Source organism: Symphalangus syndactylus, chromosome 11 (genome assembly GCF_028878055.3).
Source record: "Symphalangus syndactylus isolate Jambi chromosome 11, NHGRI_mSymSyn1-v2.1_pri, whole genome shotgun sequence".
NCBI classification, from domain to species: Eukaryota; Metazoa; Chordata; class Mammalia; order Primates; family Hylobatidae; genus Symphalangus; species Symphalangus syndactylus.
This window is the reverse complement of record NC_072433.2, coordinates 113,610,878-113,633,933: the sequence shown is the minus strand read 5'-3', so window position 1 is coordinate 113,633,933 and position 23,056 is coordinate 113,610,878. Positions and strand designations below refer to the sequence as shown.

The 23,056-nt window shown below is 42.7% G+C and overlaps 1 protein-coding gene and 1 pseudogene across 2 annotated transcripts in view; both read left to right on the top strand.

The window, feature by feature from the left end:
• Positions 1–16,333, top strand: part of ALDH7A1 (aldehyde dehydrogenase 7 family member A1) — a 51,357-nt gene extending 35,024 nt beyond the window's left edge. Inside the window, exons 11-18 of one of the 2 annotated variants that reach the window (XM_055299162.2) lie at positions 1,521–1,615; positions 5,067–5,151; positions 6,671–6,777; positions 8,930–9,046; positions 10,782–10,879; positions 11,073–11,146; positions 14,674–14,749; positions 16,071–16,333. In XM_055299162.2, the coding sequence (XP_055155137.1) occupies positions 1,521–1,615; positions 5,067–5,151; positions 6,671–6,777; positions 8,930–9,046; positions 10,782–10,879; positions 11,073–11,146; positions 14,674–14,749; positions 16,071–16,125 (707 nt within the window). In that variant the 3' untranslated portion in view covers positions 16,126–16,333. The remainder of the gene's footprint in view (positions 1–1,520; positions 1,616–5,066; positions 5,152–6,670; positions 6,778–8,929; positions 9,047–10,781; positions 10,880–11,072; positions 11,147–14,673; positions 14,750–16,070) is intronic. The other variant, XM_055299163.2, reaches the window with a different exon arrangement.
• LOC129457866 (uncharacterized) lies at positions 7,664–7,764 on the top strand (annotated as a pseudogene).
• Positions 16,334–23,056: the final 6,723 nt, after the last annotated feature.

Below are 23,056 nucleotides of genomic sequence, written 5' to 3'. Positions count from 1 at the left end.
GCTGGGCGCAGTGGCTCACATCTGTAATCCCAGCACTTTGGAAAGCCAAGGCGGGTAGATTACTTGATCCAGGAATTTGAGACCAGCCTGGGCAACATGTCGAAACCCCATCTCTACAAAAAATACAAAAATTACATGGGTGTGGTGGTACGCACCTATAGTCCTAGCCACTGGGAGGCTGAGGTGGGAGGATTGCTTGAGCCCAGGAGGTCAAGGCTGCAGTGCCACTACACTCCAGCCTGGGTGACAGAGTAAGACTCTGTCTCAAAAAAAAAGAACAAACAAAAAACCCCCTGAGAAATAAAAGATGAAGAGGCCAGAGGAGTGAGAGCCTCAATTTACCCTTCTATATCTGGTTAAATATCGTAGAGCTCATAATCTTCCTTGGAAGAAGAGTGTGCCTTTCCCCCTTATGTGTATATATGTCTTTGTAACGTTAATATGCTTACTTTACAACAATAGTTTTGATGTTTTTTTACTGCACTTCATAAAAATGTTTGCTGGGCACGGTGGCTTATGCCTGTAATCCCAGCACTTTGGGAGGCTAAGGTGGGTGTATCACTTGAGGTCAGGAGTTTGAAACTGGCCTGACCAACATGGTGAAACCCCGTTTCTACTAAAAATACAAAAATTAGCCAAGTGTGGTGGCACATGCTTGTAATCCCAACTACTCGGGAGGCTGAGGCAGAATCTTTTGAACCCAGGAGGCAAAGGTTGCAGTGAGCTGAGATTGCGCCATTGCACTCCAGCGTGGGCGACGAGAGCAAAACTCTGTCTCAAAAAAAAAAAAAAAAAACCCAAAACCAAAAAACAACATTTTTTTTTTTTTTTTTTTTTTTTTTTTTGAGACGGAGTCTCGCTCTGTCGCCCATGCTGGAGTGCAGTGGCGCAATCTCGGCTCACTGCAAGCTCCGCCTCCCAGGTTCACGCCATTCTCCTGCCTCAGCCTCTCCAAGTAGCTGGGACTACAGGCACCTGCCACCACGCCCGGCTAATTTTTTGTATTTTTTTTTGTTTTTTTTTTTTTTTTGAGACGGAGTCTTTCTCTGTCCCCCAGGCTGGAGTGCAGTGGCGCGATCTCGGCTCACCACAACCTCCACCTCCTGGGTTCACGCCATTCTCCTGCCTCAGCATCCCGAGTAGCTGGGACCACAGGCGCCCACCAACACGCCCGGCTAATTTTTTGTATTTTTTAGTAGAGACGGGGTTTCACTGTGTTAGCCAGGATGGTCTCGATCTCCTGACCTCGTGATCCACCCGCCTCGGCCTCCCAAAGTGCTGGGATTACAGGCTTGAGCCACCGCGCCCGGCAATTTTTTGTATTTTTTAGTAGAGATGGGGTTTCACCGTGGTCTCAATCTCCTGACCTCGTGATCCGCCCGCCTCGGCCTCCCAAAGTGCTGGGATTACAAGCGTGAGCCACCGCGCCCGGCCAAAACAACATTGTTTTATACCAGCTAACAAATACCCTGTCTACCTGTTTTGGTCCACTGATGGAAGTGTTTTTGTGCTTTCCTAAGCCTTTGAAGATGCTGACCTCAGCTTAGTTGTTCCATCAGCTCTCTTCGCTGCTGTGGGAACAGCTGGCCAGAGGTGTACCACTGCTAGGCGACTGGTGAGTATATCTGCATAGGCCCGTGAGATTGTCTTGCTCTTAAAACATTACTTTTTAATGAGTTCTGCTGTTAGGGAGGTGTCAGCAATACTGCTAGAACAACGTGCTCTCTAGATGTGGCTGGCAAATATGTGGTCCAGTTCTCTGTGCTCATGGCAGATGTTGTTAATCAATCAGGGACTTTGCCTTTTTCCCACCCCAAGCTAATAGGGGTTCGACTACCAGTTGATTGGAGTTGGACTAGGAGATGAGACCGATTTTCAGTCCTACTCCTAGAACAATATGGACGAAGTCCAGTGTCATTTAGAGAATAAAGCAAGATAAAAATAAAAAGAATTATTAAACTATAGCTAAAAATAGAGTCTTGCTCTTTTATAAAAACATTTTAAGTAGTAAAACATTTTAAACATTTTAGGCTGGGCATGGTGGCGTAAACATACAATTCTAACACTTTGGGAGGCTGAGGCAGGAGTATTGCTTGAGCCCAGTAGTTCGAGACCAGCCTGGGCAACAAAGTGATTCCCTGTCTTTATAAAAAGCTAAAAAAAATTAGCAAGGCATGATGGCTCATGCTTGTAGTCCCAGCTACTTGGGAGGCTGAGGCAGGAGGATTAATTGAGCCCAGGAATGGGCTCAATGAGGCTGCAATGAGCCATGATTGCACCATTGTACTCCAGCCTGGGCGACAGGGCGAGACCCTATCTCAACCAATCAATAAACATTTTAATTTTTAGCCTCAGGTCTACAATTAGATTTGACTTGAAATGACATGATTCACTGAAAAGCAAATGGCTCTGTAAGTGTGTGACCTCTCTATATACATATATAGCCTGCATACATATATATATCGAGAGGACAGATTAATATTAAGTATAGATAAGGAGATGTGGTTTAGCTTCAGTGTGGGATTTGGGAAGTTTAATCTCTAAGATTGAGCTGGACTTCAGTTTAGTATATATTACATCTTTGATTTTCATAACTTTATGCTACTAAAAGCCTATACTATAACTGAGCAAGTTTTTTTTTTTTTGAGTTGGAGTCTCGCTCTGTTGCCCAGGTTGGAGTGTAGTGGTGCGATCTTGCTCACTGCAACCTTCACCTCCTGGTTTCAGGCGATTCTCCTGCCTCAGTCTCCCGAGTAGCTGGGACTTACAGGTACGTGCCTCCCTGCTTGGCTGATTTTTGTATTTTTAGTAGAGACGAGGTTTTACCATGTTGGCCAAGCTGGTCTTGAACTCCTGACCTCAGGTAATCCACCCACCTCGGCCTCCCAAAGTGCTGGGATTACAGGTGGGAGCCATCATGCCCAGCCCTGAGGAAGTGTTAGTTAGGTACAAAATTTGGCTGCATTTGCCATTTTAAAAAAATTGTTTTTAAGCTCTGTTGGACTTGAGCCTTTTTTATTATTGTTCAGTTTTCCTTTTGTAATGAAAAAAGCCTTCAGTTGAATTATTAAGGAATTGGCTTTGGGTTTTTGCTCTCATTCACGATGAGCGTGAACAAATTCTTAATGAGACTGACATAATCTAAATTAATTAGAATAAGCTAAAAGATATATGAAAATTTCTTTTTTTTTTTTTGAGACGGAGTCTCACTGTGTTGCCCAGGCTGGAGTGCAGTGGTGCAATCTCGGCTCACTGCAAACTCTGCCTCCCGGGTTCAAGCCATTCTCCTGCCTCAGCCTCCTGAGTAGCTGGGACTACAGGCGCCCCCCACCATGCCCGGCTAATTTTTTTTGTATTTTTAGTAGAGACGGGGTTTCACCGTGTTAGCCAGGATGGTCTCGATCTCCTGTCTCGATCTCCTGACCTCGTGATCTGCCCGCCTCGGCCTCCCAAAGTGCTGGGATTACAGACGTGAGCCACTGCGCCCGGCCATAAGATATATGAAAATTATCTTTACCTTACTCACACTTTTCTTTTCTTTTTTATTTATTTATTTTTTTGAGATGGGGTCTCTCTCTGTTGGCCAGGCTGGAGTGCAGTGGTGCGATCTTGGCTCACTGCAGCTTCCACCTCCCAGGTTCAAGTGATTCTCCCACCTCAGCCTCCCGAGTAGCTGGGACTACAGGCACCCACCACTGTGCCTGGCTAATTTTTGTATTTTTAGCGGAGATGGGGTTTTGCCATGTTGGCCAGGGTGGTCTCAAACTCCTGACCCCAGGTGATCTGCCTGCCTTGGCCTCCCGAAGTGCTGGGATTACAGGTGTGAGCCACCATGCCCGGCCTCTCATACTTTTTCGTATTTCTTTTTTCAGGTGTTTTGCACAAATGAAAATAAATATTTTTACATAGCTGACATTCTCAAATAATCTGACACTATATTTATAACAATAAAGTTTATTAAATTTGTTCACCATAAACATTAAATTGCATTAAAGATTACATTAAAGCTAAGAAAAAAACCATGTACTCCAAATGACTATACCCTTTATTACATGGTAAAATATGAAATGACATGAAAGCCAAATATTTCTCTATTTAGCCAATTTTAATTTTAAATATTAATAGATAATATTGGTCATTGTCCAAATAGATTTCCTTAGAGTTAGCAGTATATATATATAAAAATTCCAAAACTATGGACTGCTTCATGACTAGTTATCTAATAATGTCAATTCATTCATCACATGGAGACTAACCCAGAGCATAGATGGTTTAGCAAGTTCAGCTCCATCACTTGGAGCATAGCATGGACCTCACAACTACCCAGAGAATGCAAGGGTTGTCCTCACCTAATTAAGGCCTCCTCTGGAGACCTATGTGGCCAGGGGTTAAGTGTTTGTAGCTACCCAGCAGAGATCAGTTATGACTATGCTCTGTGTTCACTAGCACTTAGGGTTACAGTATGGGACAGATGTACTTGAGGCCTTCTTTAATGCATTTATGAAGCTTAGCCAAGTACATCCTTGGAAACGTGATAAAGACATGGCTTACAGACCGGGTGCGGCGGCTCACGCCTGTAATCCCAGTGCTTTGGGAGACTGAGGTGGGTGGATCACCTGAGGTCAGGAGTTCAAGACCAGCCTGGCCACCATGGCAAAAGCCCGTCTCTACTAAAAATACAAAAAATTAGCCAGATGTGGTGGTGGGTGCCTGTAATTCCAGCTACTTGGGAGGCTGAGGTATAAGAATTGCTTGAACCCGGGAGGCGGAGGTTGTAGTGAGCTGAGGTCACGCCACTGCACTCCAGCCTGGGTGACAGAGTGAGACTCTGTCTTAAAAAAAAAAAAAAAAAATGGCTTATGATTTTATTCTAATATCTACCTAAAAGGAAATTTTTAACTTCATATAGTTAATATTAAAATGAGAAATTATATAATTAAAAAACATGCTTTGATTTGCTTATATTTTTAGAGATTACAATATTTCAGTAACAAGGAAATTATTCATTGTTTAAAAACGTGTACATTTATCTTACTATGCCCTTGAATATCTCTTTTTTCGTTTAGTTTGTACATGAAAGCATCCATGATGAGGTTGTAAACAGACTTAAAAAGGCCTATGCACAGGTCCGAGTTGGGAACCCATGGGACCGTGAGTATCTCCTTCTGTTTTCAAAGCTATCCCTTTTTGAGAGCTGTTAGCAAGTGTTTTCTGATCTGAGTTTTGGAGTTTCTTTCCCTTTCCTGAGAGGCCTGAAGGCACATGAAGCAGGTTATTAGGCTCTGGGGTATCGTGTCTGCTCCTAGGTTTCGACCCTGGGTGCTTGATGTGTGCTAGTGGGTGAGACTGGGAGAGGTTGTTTAGATGGAATGAGATTTAGTGCGCTTCTCTCTCATTATCATTACCCTTGTCCAAGCCGACACCATCCCTCTTACGGAAGGCTGCAAGAATCCCCTGACCTTTCTGCATCCATTGCTACAGATTGATTTTTAAAATGCAATCAGATAATTCACTCTCCTGCTTAAAACACTCCGCAGTAACTTCTCATTGCTTTTCAATTTTTTTTTCCTTTCTTCTTTTTTTTTGAGACACAGTTTCACTCTGTTGCCCAGGCTGGAGTGCAGTGGCTTGATCTCGGCTTACTGCAACCTCCGCCTCCTGGGTTCAAGCAATTCTCCTGCCTCAGCCTCCCGAATAGCTGGGATTACAGGTGCACTCCACCATGCCTGACTGATTTTCGTATTTTTAGTAGAGACAGGGTTTTGCCATTTTGGCCAGGCTGGTCTCGAACTCCTGACCTCAAGCAATCTGCCTGCCTCGGCCTCCCAAAGTGCGAGGATTATAGGTATGAGCCATTGTGCCAGGCCTGCTTTTAGATTAAAACCTAGAGTCCTCTTGATTTCTTCTTTTTCACAAGCTCCCAATCCTTCCTGGTCTGCTGTCTGCCTCCTGCCATGCTTGCCTTCTCACCAGCCTTTCTGTGTCTGTTTTCCCTCTTGCTCCCAGAGCTCCACCTTCTCCAACGTCCTTTCAGTGTTCCAGGCATGCCAGGCTCTATCCTGCTGTGCTGTCTGCTGGAAACATTCTTCACCCAGAGTGGGGATGGCTCTGCTAACTTGCCTTCTCCTCATAGAGGCCTACCTACATCTTCCTTCTTCCTTTGTCGCTGGGTCACTGTCAATGCTCCAGTCCCCAGCAGCCATAACATAAGACAGCATCATTCTCTCCCCCTTGAGTTACACACCAACTACTGAGACTGTGATGTTTCCTTAGAGAATGGTCACACTGTAAGGAGTAAACTGACCCTATATTTTGAGTGCAGTGCTTTGAGTAATTGATAGCCATTCCTTTAAACTAGAAGTTGGCAAACAGACTTGGCCCTGCCTTTTCTGTAAAAAAAAGTTTTTCGGCACATACCCACTCATTTGCATGTCATTTGTGGCTGCTTTTGCACTACAATTATGGAGTTGAGCATTGGGATGGAGATCACGTATATCCTCCAAAGCATAAAATATTTACCATCTGGTTCTTTATGGAAAAAGGATGCTGACTTATGTTCTCAACTGAGAGCATATAGGAAGGGATTGGTCTGTTCATTGAGAAAGCTGTTATAATAAAATGATGCCATAAAGGGCAAAATGATGAGCCAGCCTTCCTTTTCTCTCTCCAGCTAATGTTCTCTATGGGCCACTCCACACCAAGCAGGCAGTGAGCATGTTTCTTGGAGCAGTGGAAGAAGCAAAGAAAGAAGGTGGCACAGTGGTCTTTGGGGGCAAGGTAAGGGATGCTCTGAGATCAGTCGTGACAGCTTTTTAAACTTCTTTTCCCTGAGACACAAGCAGGGCTCTGGGCATATTGGGAAAGCCACCCCATTTGACATCCTTCTTCTCCCATCTTTATTTATATATATTGTTATAAAACAGAGAAATACATGTTTTTATTTGTTTGTCTGTTTTTGAGACAGAGTCTTACTCTGTGCCCAGGATGGAGTGCAGTGGCGTGATCTTGGCTCACTGCAACCTCTACCTCCTGGGTTCAAGTGATTCTCCTGCTTCAGCCTCCTGAGTAGCTGGGATTACAGGCGCATGTCACCGCACCCAGCTAATTTTTGTATTTTTTGGTAGAGATGGGGTTTCCCATGTTAGCCAGGCTGGTCTCTAACTCCTGGCCTCAAGTGATCCACCCACCTTGGCCTCCCAAGGTGCTGGGATTACAGGCATGGGGCACCACGCTTGGCTCTGTTTGTTTTTGTGACAGGGTCTTGCTCTGCCACCTAGGCTGGAGTGCAGTGGTGCGTGATCTTAGCTCACTGCAGCCTCTTCCTCCTGGGCTAAAGCAATCCTCCCACCTCAGGCTCCTGAGTCTTGCTCTGTTGCCCAGGCTGGAGTGCGGTGGCATGATCTCAGCTCACTGCAACCTCCGCCTCCCAGGTTCAAGCGATTCTCCTGTCTCAGCCTCTTGAGTGGCTGGGATTACAGGTGCCCGTTACCATGCCCAGCCAATTTTTGTATTTTTAGTAGAGAAGCGGTTTTCACCATGTTGGCCAGGCTGGTCTGGAACTCCTGACTTCGTGATCCACCCGCCTTGGACTCCCAAAGTGCTGGGATTACAGGCGTGAGCCACCGTGCCTGGCGAGAAATACATGTTTTAAAGAATGACAACAGTGCTTGCTTTGGCAGCATATGTACTAAAATTGGAACGATACAGAGAAGATCAGCATGGCCTATGCACAAGGATGATATGTAAATTCATATCCATATTTTAAAAAGCATTCCATATTTAAAAAAAAGACAGAAAATGCATGGGACATTTCTGGAAGGACATAGAAGAAACTGAGTCGTGGTTGCTTTTGAATTGGGTCCTTAGTATTTGTAGGGAAAGGAGAATTCCTTTTCAAGTACAGTAGGAGACTTTGTATTCAGAGCAATTAGAATCTATTTATTGGTTATTTTTACAAGTCAGTTAAGGCAAGGATTAAAAAAATACATATCGTGAGCATTAAAAAAGAAATTAACATATATTGCCAGGTGCAGTGGCTCACACCTGCAATCTTAGCACTTTGGGAGGCTGTGGCAGGAGGATTGCTTGAGGCCAGGAATTCAAGACCCACCTGGACAACATAGTGAGACCCTGTCTCTAAAAAAAAAAATTAGCTGAATATGGTGGCATGCACATGTAGTGCTAGCTACTTGGGAGGCTGAGGTGGGAGGATTGCTTGAGCTCACAAGTTCGAGGTTGCAATGAGTCATGATGACATCACTGCACTGCAGCTTGGGCAACAAAGCAAGACCAAATCAAAAACAAAAAACCAAATAATAATAAAAAAAAAAAATCAAAAACAAAAAAACCTCCACATAGAAAGATTTGTTTGTGGCCGGGCATGTTAACTCACACCTGTAATCCCAGCACTCTGGGAGGCTGAGGCAGGTGGATCACTTGAGGTAAGGAGTTCAAGACCAGCCTGGCCAAAATGGTGAAACCTGGTCCCTACTAAAAATACAAAATCAATTTAGCTGGGCATGGTGGTGCGTGCCTGTAGTCCCAGTTACTTGGGAGGCTGAGGTGGGAGGATGGCTTGAACCCGGGAGACGGAGATTGCAGTGAGCTGAGATCAAGTCATTGCACTACAGGGTGAGTGAAAATAACCTCTTGCAACAGTGTTTGTTCAACGTAACTTGGTTATGTCACATGGCATGGCTCTCCATCCCTGCCTGACTCTTTATTTCCATTTTTCTCTGACCAACTAAGTTAGAACCAGTATCAGGAAAAGAGAATTTTCTTTCATGATTGGAAGTTATTTTGGAGAAATAATTCACCTATAAATGATGCTAATTTTTTTTTATAAGTGTAGGCAAAGATTGCATCCTCTGACCCCAAGTCCTAGAAAACAAAATGCTTTCATTCTTTTTATTTCATTTCTCTGCATTAGGTTATGGATCGCCCTGGAAATTACGTAGAACCGACAATTGTGACAGGTCTTGCCCACGATGCGTCCATTGCACACACAGAGACTTTTGCTCCGATTCTCTATGTCTTTAAATTCAAGGTAAAAATGCATTCTGTTCGCTAGTCTAATGTTGAAATAAATGATAAGGGGAAAATGATGGCGGATTAAATTTCACTTGATGAGCCTTTAAGAGGGTTTTAGAAAGTAATCTGAATAGTAGATATATGAAGGTTCAGGATAAAATATGAGATAAACACTTAAAAACTCTGTAGCATGCCAAGCTAGCTGCCAGGGAAACCAGACTGGGTAGTGGACTAGTGTTGGAGTTTATGGAGTGTGTGGTCATCATTTCCTGTGACTTCTTAATCCTGGGCTGTGCAGGCCATAGAGTCACCTTCTCCTGAACCGTGGTACTGGATAGTTTGATAGCCTGAGTGCTGTGAACATGTCAGCAGACAAAATGAGAAGATGTGGGGGTAATCTAAAGACCTATAGTTGGCCGGGCATGGTGGCTCACGCCTGTAATCCAAGCACTTTGGGAGGGTGAGGCAGGCAGATCACCTGAGGTCAGGAGTTCGAGACCAGCCTGGCCAACATGGTGAAACCCCATCTCTACTAAAAAAAAAAAAAAAATTAGCCAGGCGTGGTGGCAGGCACCTGTAATCTGTAATGCCAGCTACCTGAGAGGCTGAGGCAGGAGAATCACTTGAGCCCGGGAGGCTGAAGTTGCAGCGAGCCGAGATTGCACCATTGCACTCCAGCCTGGGCAACAGAGCGAGACTCCGTCTCAAAAAAAAAAAAAAAGACCTATAGTTATAAACTCCATCAGAGGACAGGCTGTGGAGTTTTATTTTGTTTTCCCTGATCTTATATGTTGATCTCAAACTGTGGAGGTTTTAATAGGTGAAGAAGCTGGGCACAATGGCTCATGCTTGTAATCTCAGTGCTTTAGAAGGATCACTTCAGGCCAGGTGCTCAAGACCAGCCTGGCCAACACAGTGAGACCTTGTCTCTACAAAAAATTAAAAAATTAGCCAGGTGTGATATGTACCTGTAGTCCTGGCTACTCGGGAGGCTGAGGTGGGATGAGATCCTGTCTCTAAAACAAACAAATAAACAAAACCCAAAAAACTGACACAGGTGAATGAATTAGAAGATCTCATTCCCTAGGTTGAGACAGGCCTTAGCCTTGCCAGTAAATATTTAGGATTAATTTTGAGACTGCAGAGATTGAATCAATATTTGAATGTACCATTATTAAGAGTAAAAGAATAGTGAGAATTGCATCTTGTTGCAGTTACATCATTGCATTTCTTTATTATTTGCTTTAAATTTTACCTATCATTGTTTCACTTATGGGGACTAGAGAATATAATTTTGTGTTTTGTAATGTGTTTGTGTACATTATGAAGCTGTGTGAGCTCTTGAGCAGATTAGCTTCTCTAGGCCTCAGTTGCCCAATGTGTAAATTGGGAGGTAGTAGGAAACCTGTGATATAGGATGAGGATTAAATAACTAAATGCATGTTAAGTGCTTAGATCAGTGTGTTACACACATAAGAGCTCAATAGATATTAGCTATTATATGTAGTAGCTTGAATGAAAGGAAGAATGTGTTAATATTTGTTTCTCATAATTAGGGGAAAAATCCCAAAAAGTTTTGCTTATTATCAGTGATCTGAATTATAAGAGAAACAGAGTGAGTAAACTTGACTCTTTGGTTTCCTTTTGTACACTGAAATTATACTGGTACACCTCAGGAACTGAGTTTAATGTTAGTGAACTTTAACCTGAACACTGTAACATCTAACAGCTTCCAATGTCTCTCCTTTTAGAATGAAGAAGAGGTCTTTGCATGGAATAATGAAGTAAAACAGGGACTTTCAAGTAGCATCTTCACCAAAGATCTGGGCAGAATCTTTCGCTGGCTTGGGTACAACTTTGTCTATTTTGAAAATTTATATAAGTCTTATTTATGTGGTGAGTGGACTTAAAAAAACCGTTGTAGTCGAAAATCAGTTTTTCAGTATTGAAAGCCTTTGAGCTTTGGTTTAGATTTTTTATTTATTTTTGTTTGTTTTTAATTTCCTGTTCATCGCTCTCACCATGCTTCCCTTTTTACACAGACCTAAGGGATCAGACTGTGGCATTGTAAATGTCAACATTCCAACGAGTGGGGCTGAGATTGGAGGTGCCTTTGGTACGTAGAGAATCATTTCTCCTTTTCCATGTTGGGCAGCAAAGAAAAACCAGTAGTAGCTTTTAGAAAAGATTGACCATGAGACTGAAACACTCCTTATATTTTGAAATAACCTTATGTGATCTAACATGCCTGAAAAAACTTATATTCTGTATTCAGAGTTATCGCATAGAGTCCTGCGTCATCTCCTCAGAGGCAGCATCAGGTTAGAGCAGAGGCCCTTAACCTGAAATGTGTGAACCCCTGAAATGGTGGCATTTGTTTTCTGGGGAGAAGTTTCCAGACCCAAAAAAGATTAAGAATCCCTGCTTCAAAGCCAGAAAATTTTACATGAAATATTCTGGTTTTTATTTGCAAAGTAGGCATATAAATGTTAAACATACTCTTTTTCACTAGATGGAATACAAAGTTGTTTCTTTTCACTGGGCCCTGCTCCTGTTTCCTCTTAATAAGCCATGCATTATTAATGCTGAAACTTGGTAGTAGTTTTTCCTAAAAAACTCTCCCTAACCATTGTGTATTAAGTATTATTTATTAAAAATGATCCGAAGTAAAATAAAACAGATTGCTTGTTGTTTTTTTAAAATATAGAAGCAAAACAAACATGCATTAATACTTGTAAAAGTTTATATCATTAGTAGCATTCTTTTATATTTTTAGACCAAATACTACAATTACTATTTGATGCATTGACTTTGCTGTTTTCAGTTCACCCCTTACCCCTGCACTCCACTGTGCAGTTGCCTGAATGCATGAATGTCTATCTTCTCCTTTTGTAGTAATTTAATCCCTGTTTCCAACCCATGCCTGCTCTCTCCAATTGATTATTCCTTTTTTTTTTTTGAGTTGGGGGGCTTGCTCTGTTGCCCAGGCTGGATTGCGGTGGTGCGATCACAGCTCACTGCAGCCACCACCTCCTAGGCTCAAGCATTCCTCTTGCCTCGGCCTCATGAATAGCTGAGATTACAGGCATGTGCCTCCACAACCCAGCTAATTAAATTTTTTTTTTTTTTTTTTTTTTTTAGAAACAGGCCTTCACTATGTTGCCCAGGCTGGTCTCAAATTCCTGGGCTCAAGCCATCCACCTGCCTTGGCTTCCCAGAGTGTTGGGATTACAGGCATGAGCCACTGCACCCAGTCAATTGACTATTCTTCATTTAAGCTTTTATAGTTAATTTTTAAAGTTTTGGTGGCCAGGCACAGTGGCTTATGCCTGGAATCCCGGCACTTTGGGAGGCAGAGGTGGGCCGATCGCTTGAGCTCAGGAGTTCAAGACCAGCCTGGGCAACATGGCAAAAACTCGTCTCTACAAAAAATACAAAAATTAGCTAGGCATGGTAGTGTGTGCCTGTAGTCCCAGCTACTTGGGAGGCTGAGGTGGGAGGATCTCTTGAGTCTGGGAGACGGAGGTTGCAGTGAGCCAAGATTGTTCCACTGCACTCAAACCTGGGTGACAGAGCGAGACTCTGTCTTCCCAAAAAAAAGTTTTGGGCTGGGCGTGGTGGCTTATGCCTGTAATTGCTTAAGCCCAGGAGTTTGAGATGAACCTGGGCAACGTTAGTAGGACCCTGTCTCTACAAAAAAATAAAACTAGCCAGGTGTGGTGGCACACACCTGTATTCCCAGCTACTCGTGAGTCTGAGGTGCAAGGCTTGCCTAAGCCCAAGAGTTTGAGGCTGCAGTAAGCCATGATCCCACCACTGCACTTCAGACTGGGTGACAGAGTGAGTGTGACCCTGTCTCTAAATAAATAAAAGTTTTAAAAAAGTCTTATAATGGAAACAGTAGTTTTGCCCATACTTTTCTTCTCCTCCTGCTTTCCCAGAGGCTACATTGAGATTCTTTTTTTTTTTTTTTTTTTTTTTTTTTGTGCGACGGAGTCTTGCTCTGTTGCCCATGCTGGAGTGCAGTGGTGCAATCTCGGCTCACCGCAACCTCCACCTCCCCAGTTCAAGCAATTCTCCCACCTCAGCCTCCTGAGTAGCTGGGATTACAGGCACACGCCACCATGCCCGGCTAAGTTTTGTATTTTTTTTAGTAGAGACGGGGTTTCACCATGTTGGCCAGGCTGGTCTTGAACTCCTGACCTTGTGATCCACCTGCCTCGGCCTCCCAAAGTGCTGGGAATACAGGTGTGAGCCACTGTACCTGGCTGAGATTCTTTTTACTAAAAGAAAAAAGCAAATTTACCTTTGAATTGATGTCAGTTTTTCTAACTAGTGTGCTTTCACTGCTGTCTCCTTGAAAGCTTTAGACATTATGTATTGACCCTCTATTATGATAGAGGCTTCTGTCCAGGAGCAGGACACATGGGAGTCAACTAGTAGGAGAAAGAGAAGAAGCTGTTCTTTTCATTTTCTTCTTGGATGCACTCAGTACCCTTGCAGACTGAAGAAGCAGTAGAAAACAGGCAGGGAGGGCCCTGCAGGCCTGGCTAGCAAGTGGAGGGCAGTGGGGTACCAGTTCTCAGAATAGTGAACATGGTCCTTGAAAGTGGATTCTTTCATTCACTCAGCATGTGCGTAGCTGGATAGGGAGTCTCTTGGGAGATTTTGACTAGGACTTGTTTCTTCTACTTTTACTCGCTCTCCCCCTACTCCCTCCCTGCCCACCTTGGGTAGAAATAGCTTTTATTCAAGTGCAATAAAAGAGTTTGTTGGGGAAGACTCATGGGGTGTCATCTTGTAGAATGAGCACTGGGTGAGGAACCAAGAGACACCATCCCAGTCCCATTTACTGCCGTCCCTAGCTCTGGAACCTCAGGCAGGTGCTCAGCCTTGGTTCCTTAGAGCCTCTGCGACTCTGTTCCTGCCAGGAATTTCAGAGGTGCTGTTAGCTGTGGCTTGTTTTATTTCAAACGTGTGCAGGCTTTTTACTGGCTTCCCATTCTTTGAAGTCAGTTATATCTCTTTTTACTTTGCTTGTGCATTTGAGAGCTAGAAAGGCAAACATTCAGCTGTGATTTTTCTGGAACCCATTTAATGGAGATTCTGTCCCTCTCATGAGAAAGACCAGGTGACTAGTTAATAGAGAAGCTTTTATTTCAAAATTATTATATTTTCTTAATGTATTTCTATCAAATGGGAATATCTGTGTTTTCCGTGATAATTTAATACAAGTTATTGAGAGAGATAAAGAAGACAGTTACAGCTCCCATATTCTTGTGCCCTGCTCAAAAGAAAAACTATGAATAACATGTATGGGCTGGGCACAGTGGGATTACAGGCATGTGCCACCACGCCCAGCTAATGGGATTTTTTTTTTTTTTTTTACAGTCTCTTTCTGTTTCCATTTCCTCTTAATTCCTCATATTTTATTTTCCCTCTTAATTCCTTTTTTCTGTTTGTTTTGGTCTCTTGGTCTCTGTCTTTGATTTATTTGTTTGCAGGGGAGATATTGTGGGCTAAATGTAAAGTAAATAATCAGGTTGTTCTGGTATGCTTTTGGTATCTTCTTTTCGTTAATACCAACTATGAACCCACATGGAAACTGCTCAAAAGATATGATATTATTTTTTATTTCTCTAGGAGGAGAAAAGCACACTGGTGGTGGCAGGGAGTCTGGCAGTGATGCCTGGAAACAGTACATGAGAAGGTCTACTTGGTAAGAAAAGGTTTTGGGAAGATAGGTTTGGGCTTAAAGCCTTTGGGAGTGGGCTTTTACACTCTCCAGTCTGTGCTGTCTTTGTGCAGTGTCATTTGATTTGATTTTTCCAGCATTCCACAGCTGTTTCCTCTGAGTATCTATTTGATACTATTTTTCTAGCTTTCTTGTCTAGCTTCATCTAGTGCCCAGCACCCAACAATGAAATGGTCTCATGCGTGGTTTCTGTATTTTTAATAGAGTTGGGGTTTCTCCATGTTGGTCAGGTTGGTCTCGAACTCCCGACCTCAGGTGATCCACCCGTCTCGGCCTCCCAAAGTGTTGAGATTACAGGCGTGAGCCACAGCACCCAGCTAATTTTTGTATTTTTAGTAGAGATGGGGTTTCACTGTGTTGGCCAGACTGTTGTTGAACTCCTGACCTCAGGTGAGCTGCCTGCCTCGGCCTCTCAAAGTCCTGGGATTATAGGTATGAGCCACCATGCTGGGCTGTTTATTGCACTTTTGAGGGCACACTTTTTTTTTTTTTTTGAGATGGAGTCTTGCTCTGTCACCCAGGCTGGAGTGCAGTGGCCTGATCTCAGCTCACTGCAGCCTCAGCCTCAGCCTCCGCCTCCCAGGTTCAAGCGATTCTCCTGCCTCAGCCTCCAAAGTAGCTGTGATTACAGGCGTGCACCACCACGCCCAGCTAATTTTTGCATTTTTAGTAGAGACCAGGTTTCCCCATGGTGGCCAGGCTGGTCTTGAACTCCTGACTTCAGGTGATTCATGCCTGCAGTGGCTCATGCCTGTAATCCAAGCAGTTCGGGAGGCCGAGGCAGGTGGATCATTTGAGGTCAGGAGTTCAAGACCCGCCTGGCCAACATGGTGAAACCCCGTCTCTACTAAAAATACAAAAATGAGCTGGGCGTGGTGGCGGGTGCTTATAATCGCAGCTAATCGGGAGGCTGAGGCAGGAGAATCGCTTGAGCCTGGGAGGCGGAGGTTGCAGTGAGTCGAGATCGTGCCATTGCACTCCAGTCTGGGCAACAGAGTGAGACCCTGTCTCAAAACTGAACAAAACAAAACAAAACAAACAAAAACCAACCAAAAAAAACCCCACATATAATATGTCTTTCCAGATTTTTATGTTTCTGTCTTTTTTCTTTTAAATAAAACGGGATCCATACTAACATTGTCTTTTATCTTAAAGGTTTGTCTTAAAAAGTTATAACTTGGAGATCTCACCTTGTTAATATAGATCTGCTACATTTTAAAAGTGGGCATGAAAATCTTCTGTTATGTATGTACTATCATTAATTCTGTTCATTTTTTCCCACTAGTACTATCAACTACAGTAAAGACCTTCCTCTGGCCCAAGGAATCAAGTTTCAGTAAAGGTGTTTTAGATGAACATCCCTTAATTTGAGGTGTTCCGGCAGCTGTTTTTGAAGAAGACAAAATTAAAGTTTTCCCTGAATAAATGCATTATTATGACTGTGACAGTGACTAATCCCCCTATGACCCCAAAGCCCTGATTAAATCAAGAGACTCCTTTTTTAAAAATCAAAATAAAATTGTTACAACATAGCCATATTTACTAAAAGATGGGTTAGATGGATTTTTATTATGTCAACTAGTTGTACATGGCTTTTAAAAAGTTAATGGTTATTTTGTAATTCAAAAAAAATAGTACATACCAGGGTGGGAATTTGGGAAAATACAGAACCGAGGAGAAAAGAGAAGTCTTTGCAGTAGATACGGGGTGTCTCCTGACCAAGCGAAGGATTCGGCGGTGGAGGGTGAATATTGCTTGACATTACCCACCTATGGCATGTGTTGGATGGCGTGTGATTGAAAGGGAGATGCATTCCCCTATATGCTTGGACCATAGTTCAGTATTCATGTGGAATAACTTGCAGTGCTTAAAATGACAACAGGCATTCATCACAGTCGTGGTTCTTGCTTATGAAGGCTTTGTCAACTTAGAAGAGATTTGTGGGGTAGACGGATTTTGTTCCTGTGCTGGAGTTGGCCACCTGCTGGAGGACTCTGAGGCCAAAATTGCCTGTGCAGAATTGTATAGAAAGTGCATCTGGAGGCTGGGCGAGGTGGCTTACGCCTATAATCCCAGCACTTTGAGAGGCCGAGGCAGGTGGATCAGTAGAGGCTAGGAGTTTGAGACCAGCCTGGTCGATATGGTGAAACCCTGTCTTTACCAAAAAATACAAAAATTAGCCCAGTGTGGTGGCAGGCGCCTGTAATCCCAGCTATTAGGGAGGCTGAGGCAGGAGAATTGTGTGAACCCAGGAGGCAGAGGTTGCAGTGAGCCTAGATTGTGCCACTGCCTGGGCAACAGTGAGATCCTGTCTCAAAAAAAAAAAATAAAAAGTGCATCTGGATTTTTTTTATACAACCTTAGACCATTTTCTTTAGCTTTAGGCATCTGCAGTTGCCCTTAGATCTGTTCTCAATCCTCAGTGTATGTGGCAGCATGTGGTCACAGAGAGCTGGGCAAAGTTCACTTTCTCTTTGCTGATAGTCTCACCTTTTCTCATTGGGAAGCTGCGCAGGAGCCTTTGGGCTGGTTCAACCCAAGGCCCCTGTTCTCCTGCCTTCCTGGCACTCTCTGCTCCCCTTCTGCATGGCACCCCTCTACTCCTGCCAGGTTGGACTGGAGCAGAGGCCTTTGAACAAGATGACATTTGTAGACAATCTGATCCATCAGGATGTGGAGAGATTTGGACAAATGGCAAATAATTTGGGGTTGAATTATGGCCCAGAGAAGTAAGCAAATGAAAAACTAAACAATTATAAATGTATCTGGGAAGCGAAGGTATTCATAATATGTCCCATGGCCAGCTGTGAGCAGTATTTAACTAGACATGCTGTTGTCAATATTGAACATGAATCAAGCCAAATACTGATATAGCTATTGAGAGAAGGTTGGCAGGAAGAAGTCATGAGTGAGGGTAGGTGGGAGTGCTTAGCTATAGATTTTAGGTAAAACTGATTCTGAAAGCTTTCTTTGAAACAAATTTATAATTTTTCTTCTACATGTTTCTAGCACAAGGACTCAATTTTTTTGGTTATAATGTTCATTAAAACATATGCCTTCAATTTGTTCCTCTTTGTTCTTTTTTGCTGATTTAGCAGATATAAATCACTTGTTAGTATTTTTAACTACCCAAGTTAAAATGTACATTTGTGAGTGTTATTACTGGTCTTATATTTGAAGGTGCGAGAGGTCTTGTGCTGCTCATTACTGGTTATATTGAGCATTTCATAACTCCTAAATCCTGTGTTCCAACCGCTACTGCTGACAATGCCAAGCCTCCATTGTGGATGTGGGGAATTGTGTTTAGCATGCTTGCTTCTGCCACGGCACTAAAGCCTAACTTGCTTAGGATCTTGCTGTACTTGGAGAGAGCATCCATTCGCTGAGCCTAGCAGCCAGGCTCTTGTGACTCCCTGGGAAGTGGGTGAAGACCTAGCTCCTGGCTGCAGCAGTGGGGAGGCAGACCCTCCAGATGAAGACTTCTCACAATGGAGGGGAGGCAGTTTTCTCAAAGGAAATTGAGTGCTATTTTGTACTCTGCTTCCCACTTTCTCTTTCAGGGTGGGAATCTGTTAAGCCTCCTCTCTCTCCTGCTCTGCAACCACAGAACACTTCTTTTTTTTTGGTGTCTCAGTTTTACCTACACTGGAGTGCAGTGGTGCAATAGTGGCTCACTGCAGCCTCCAACTTCTGGGCTCAATCTGTCCTTCCACCTCATGCTCCCCAGTAGCTGGGACTACAGGTGCATGCCACTGTGCCCAGCTAATTATTTATTTTTTTTTGTAAAGATTGGGTCATACTACATTGCTCATGCTCATCTTGAACTTGTGGCCTGAAGCAATCCTGCCGCCTCAGCCTGTTGAGTTGTTGGGATTACAGGAGTGCGCTACCATGCCCAGCTCTGTGGAAAATTCTCTGTGGCATTCTGTCTCCTGAAAATGCCGAAGGGACCAAGAGGGCTCAGTGTCCTTCCTCTTCTGTTCCCTGGCACTTTCAGACCATTTTCCTCTTGCCGTCATTCTAACAAAGGTTGCAGATTGGAAAGCTGATTTGGAATGTTAAGTGTTTTCGGTTTCAGTATTTTTATGAAATTCCTATGGTCTCCAACACAGTTTTTATTTTTATTTATTTATTTATTTATTTTTTACACCCGGCTTGATTCACTTGCTTACCCTGATTCCCTTATTTAGGTCTCTGGAGACATATGCAGTGGTGACCATTTCTGCAATTTCTACCCTCTTAGCACTTACCTCCCCTTCCACATAACCACTCACGTTTCATTTTATTTGTGCTATTTGTTGGTCTTACAGTTTTAAAAGAGGAGGTGTGAAGAGATTAGATACAAGTGGCTGCCATTAATCTTCAGTCCCATAAACAGTACATGTTGATGTACCAGAGTTTTAGGTTTTTCATATAATAAAATAGATTGATCTTTTATAGTTTTTCCAATTTAAGTTTTGAAAGTTAGGTTACAACTATATCTTTTTGATTTTTCTTTATTGTGAGGTGTATTTTTAAAGATCAAAGTAATACTTGCATACAGCTAAAAATTCAAATGGGGCTAGGTACTGTGGCTCATGCCTGTAATCCCAGCACTTTGGGAGGCTGAGACGGGCAGATCGCTTGAGCCCAGGAGTTCGAGGCCAGCCTGGGCAAGATGGTGAAACCCTGTCTCTACAAAAAATACAAAAGTTAGCCCAGTGCAGTGGTGATCACCTGTAGTCCCAACTATTCACAAGGCTGAGGTGGGAGGATTGCTGGAGCCCAGGAGGTCAAGGCTGCAGTAAGCTGTTATCATGCCATTATACTTCAGCCTGGGCAACAGAGTAAGACCCTGTTTAAAAAAAAAAATTCAAATGGGGCTAGAATGCTTATAATAAAAACTAGCAGCTCACATTCTCACTCTACCCAACTCCTGATTCCATTCGACAACAACCACCTTTTCTACTGTTGACTTTTCTAGTTTTCTCTTACTTACCTACATATTTCTAGTTGTGCAACCATCACCACTCTCTAGTTCCATCCAAAACATTGCCATCCCCCCCAAAATCTTGTACCTATTAAGCAGTCATTCCCCACTCCCACCCCCCCCAGGCCCCAGCCACCATTGATCTGCTTTCTGTCTCTATGGACTTGCCTATTCTGGATATTTCATATAAATAGAATCTCTTACTAATTTCCAAACAGTTGGATGATCTGTGTCACATGCCTATCATTAATATTTTCCAGTTACTTGGTGTCAGTTTCAGTTTTTGTTTTGCTTGCTTTTTTTTTCCTGGTATTGACTCCCCAAGGGCCTTTTGTCCCCATGCTCCCATGTGGCTGCTCTCTAGGGCAGCTGCAAAGGTGTCATCCTTGAACTCCCCTTTGCTGCTCTTCTATGTTACAGCCTCTTGTTCACTGCATCCTGTTTTTCTCTGTATTGCTTTATGCTCTTCTTTTGCTGGAGCCTATCCTGCAGAAGCTTCCTGCCAATGATTGTTTTGGAGGAAATTGAAAACCAAACCAAACCTCTCCTATCCAAGGGGAAGAACTTTATCTCCATATTGATTGAATATGGGATTCTAGATTTAAAATGTTGTAGGCAGTTAGAGTTTGCTCTTATTTTTTCTTCTATTGGAAAGGTCCACAAATATTTTATTGACATTTTTGTCTTTAATCCATCTGGATTTGGGGTACATGTTGTGATTTGTCTGCATTATTTCCCTTTTAAAAATAAAAATAATTCCTCAACTCCAATTAGACAATTGGGTTGTCCTTTTCACACTGATACCTCTTTTATAGTATACTGCATTCTTACATATAACAGGATCTGTTTTTAGCTGTGTATCCTGATTCAGTAATTGGTATATGTGTGTGTGTATATAGATAAATAGAATGCCATTTCCACATGCAGACTGAAGGGCAAGCTTACTCCTTTTTCTATGACTACATCTCCTGTCAGATGTCCCCTCTGCCGTGGCTCTATAGGATTCTGCTAGATAGTGGTGGTCATTGCACAACTCTACAGATATACTAAATGCTACTCAATTGCTCATTTTAAAATGGGTTAAAATGGTGAGTTTTATGTTGTATTTTACAATAAGAGAAACATACAAAGCAAATTAAGCAATAAAAAGGGCAGTTACTACAGGGAAAATAACATTTAATTCTGTGATCTTTTAAATTTCTTCTATTTAAATTGTTTTAGAGTTCTACATATATTATCTATGTAACCTGCAAAAAGTAACCTGATCTCTTTGAACTTCATTTTCTTGTCTGTAACGTGGGTTGTATCAGTTTGGTTTCTTTGTGGCAAGCTGCGGAAACCAATTATGTCTTTAGCAAACATGGTCTGTTTTGGAAAGCCCAGATCCAATTTGCCTCTCCAGATCCACTCTCCAACATTCTCCTGCAGTGTGTCCTTAGGGGCTGATCTCTACGGTGCGCTTCATCTGGGCTTGCTTTATCCTCTGGCTTCTGATTGTGTTTGGCCAGTGGTAGAAAATCAGAGCAGAAAAAAAAATGTCAAGAGTATTTTTTTTTTAAGGAAAATGTACACAAAGCGTGTTTATTGGGATGATTTCTCATTCATCCTGATTCACGGTTGCTGCTTCCTCCTAAGGAACATTCTTCTGTAAGCTTTGCTTGTCCTTCTGTAGGCTGATAGGAGAGTGGAACAGCCAACACACACAACTTTGGGCATGGCGAAAGAGCATGGTGACTTTATAGCATCCTGGTCATTTCACATCCGTGAAGAAGGAATTGGTTTGTCACCAGGAGCTTCTCATGTTTTCTCTTCTGGAGAGGCATGAAGGAGATCCTCTAGAGACATGTCGCCGGAAAGCTTATTCCTTTTTCTGTGTCTACATCTCCTGTTAGATGGCCCCTCTGCTGTGGCTCTGTAGATTCTGCTAACGTGACTCCTTTTTTTTTTATCCTTTAGTCTGCAAGTGGAGATGGAATTCTGTTGCTATTTCCTGAGTTTGTCTCCTTTACCTCTAGGGACCTAGCTAGGTAGCAGGTAAAAATCAACTGTCTCGTAGAAACGCCACTGCTAGAATGAGTGAACTTCAACTGTTTTTAGGCTTTTTGTTTCTCAAAACTGCAGGAAAGGACCAAGCAATTCACCTAGCATGGATCATTTACCTTTAAGGTAATTTACCTGCCCCTTGGCAAGGGGAGAGCAAAACACCTGGATTAATAGTCCTAATGCTGAAATCAAGGACAGGTAATTCCCTTAAAAGAAATTAGAGTTGTTATCCTAGGTAAGAAACACAGATGCTGCTAAGCTTAAACAATCTATTTCCACTGTATGAGGATGCTAATAATATCGGTCCCATGCAATTATTAGGATTAAATAGTAAAATTATAAAAGTTAACAGTGCCTGGTAGGTTCATGGTAAGGGCTCAATAAATGTTGGGTATTGTTATTAAGATGTTTTCCACATTCGTTTTCAGCTTTTAATATTTTAATTATTTTCCTAAATAAAATTTAGAAACATTTTCCAGGTTTTTAAAAAAGAAATTTCTTTGGGATTTTTATTGGACTCAAATTTATAAGTTAGGAAGAACTAATATGTAATACTCAGATCTTAAAAACATCAGTGATACGTATTTTGATCAAATTTTTATGGTTCCTAGCAAAATTCTGTCGTTTATTTCATGCAACGTCTTAACAACTTTTAAGTTTATTCCTATATATTTTATGATTTTGGATATTTTTTTTAAGTCTGTGTTGCCCAGGCTGGAGTGCAGTGGCGCTGTCTCAGCAGACTGCAACCTCTGCCTCCTGGGTTCAAGTGATTCTCATGCCTCAGCTTCTCGAGTAGCTGGGATTACAGGTGCGCACCACCATGCCTGGCTAATTCTTGTATTTTTAGTGGAGACAGTGTTTTGCCATGTTGGCCAGGCTGGTTTCGAACTTCTGGCCACAAGTGATCCACCTGCCTTGACCTCCCAAAGTGCTGGGATTACAGGTGTGAGCCACCGCGCCCAGTTCAGTTGTTATGGTGAATGGGATTCCCCATCTTATGCATAAATTATTGCAGAGACCATTTACTTCCCAAGGTAGATTAGGTTTGAAAATAGAAACATAGATCCAACAACTACTCAATATTTGCTATTTGCTTCTTGAGAATCCTTACAGCCTGGCAATTCCAGGGTTGTAGAAATCTGGCCCACATTCAGATATAATCAATTTGTCTTTACAGTGTTGACCTGTAGGTGTCACTGTTGGTCAAAGCAAACGTCTGTTTAGCAGTGAAGTGACTTGTGTTGACTTTGTATCCA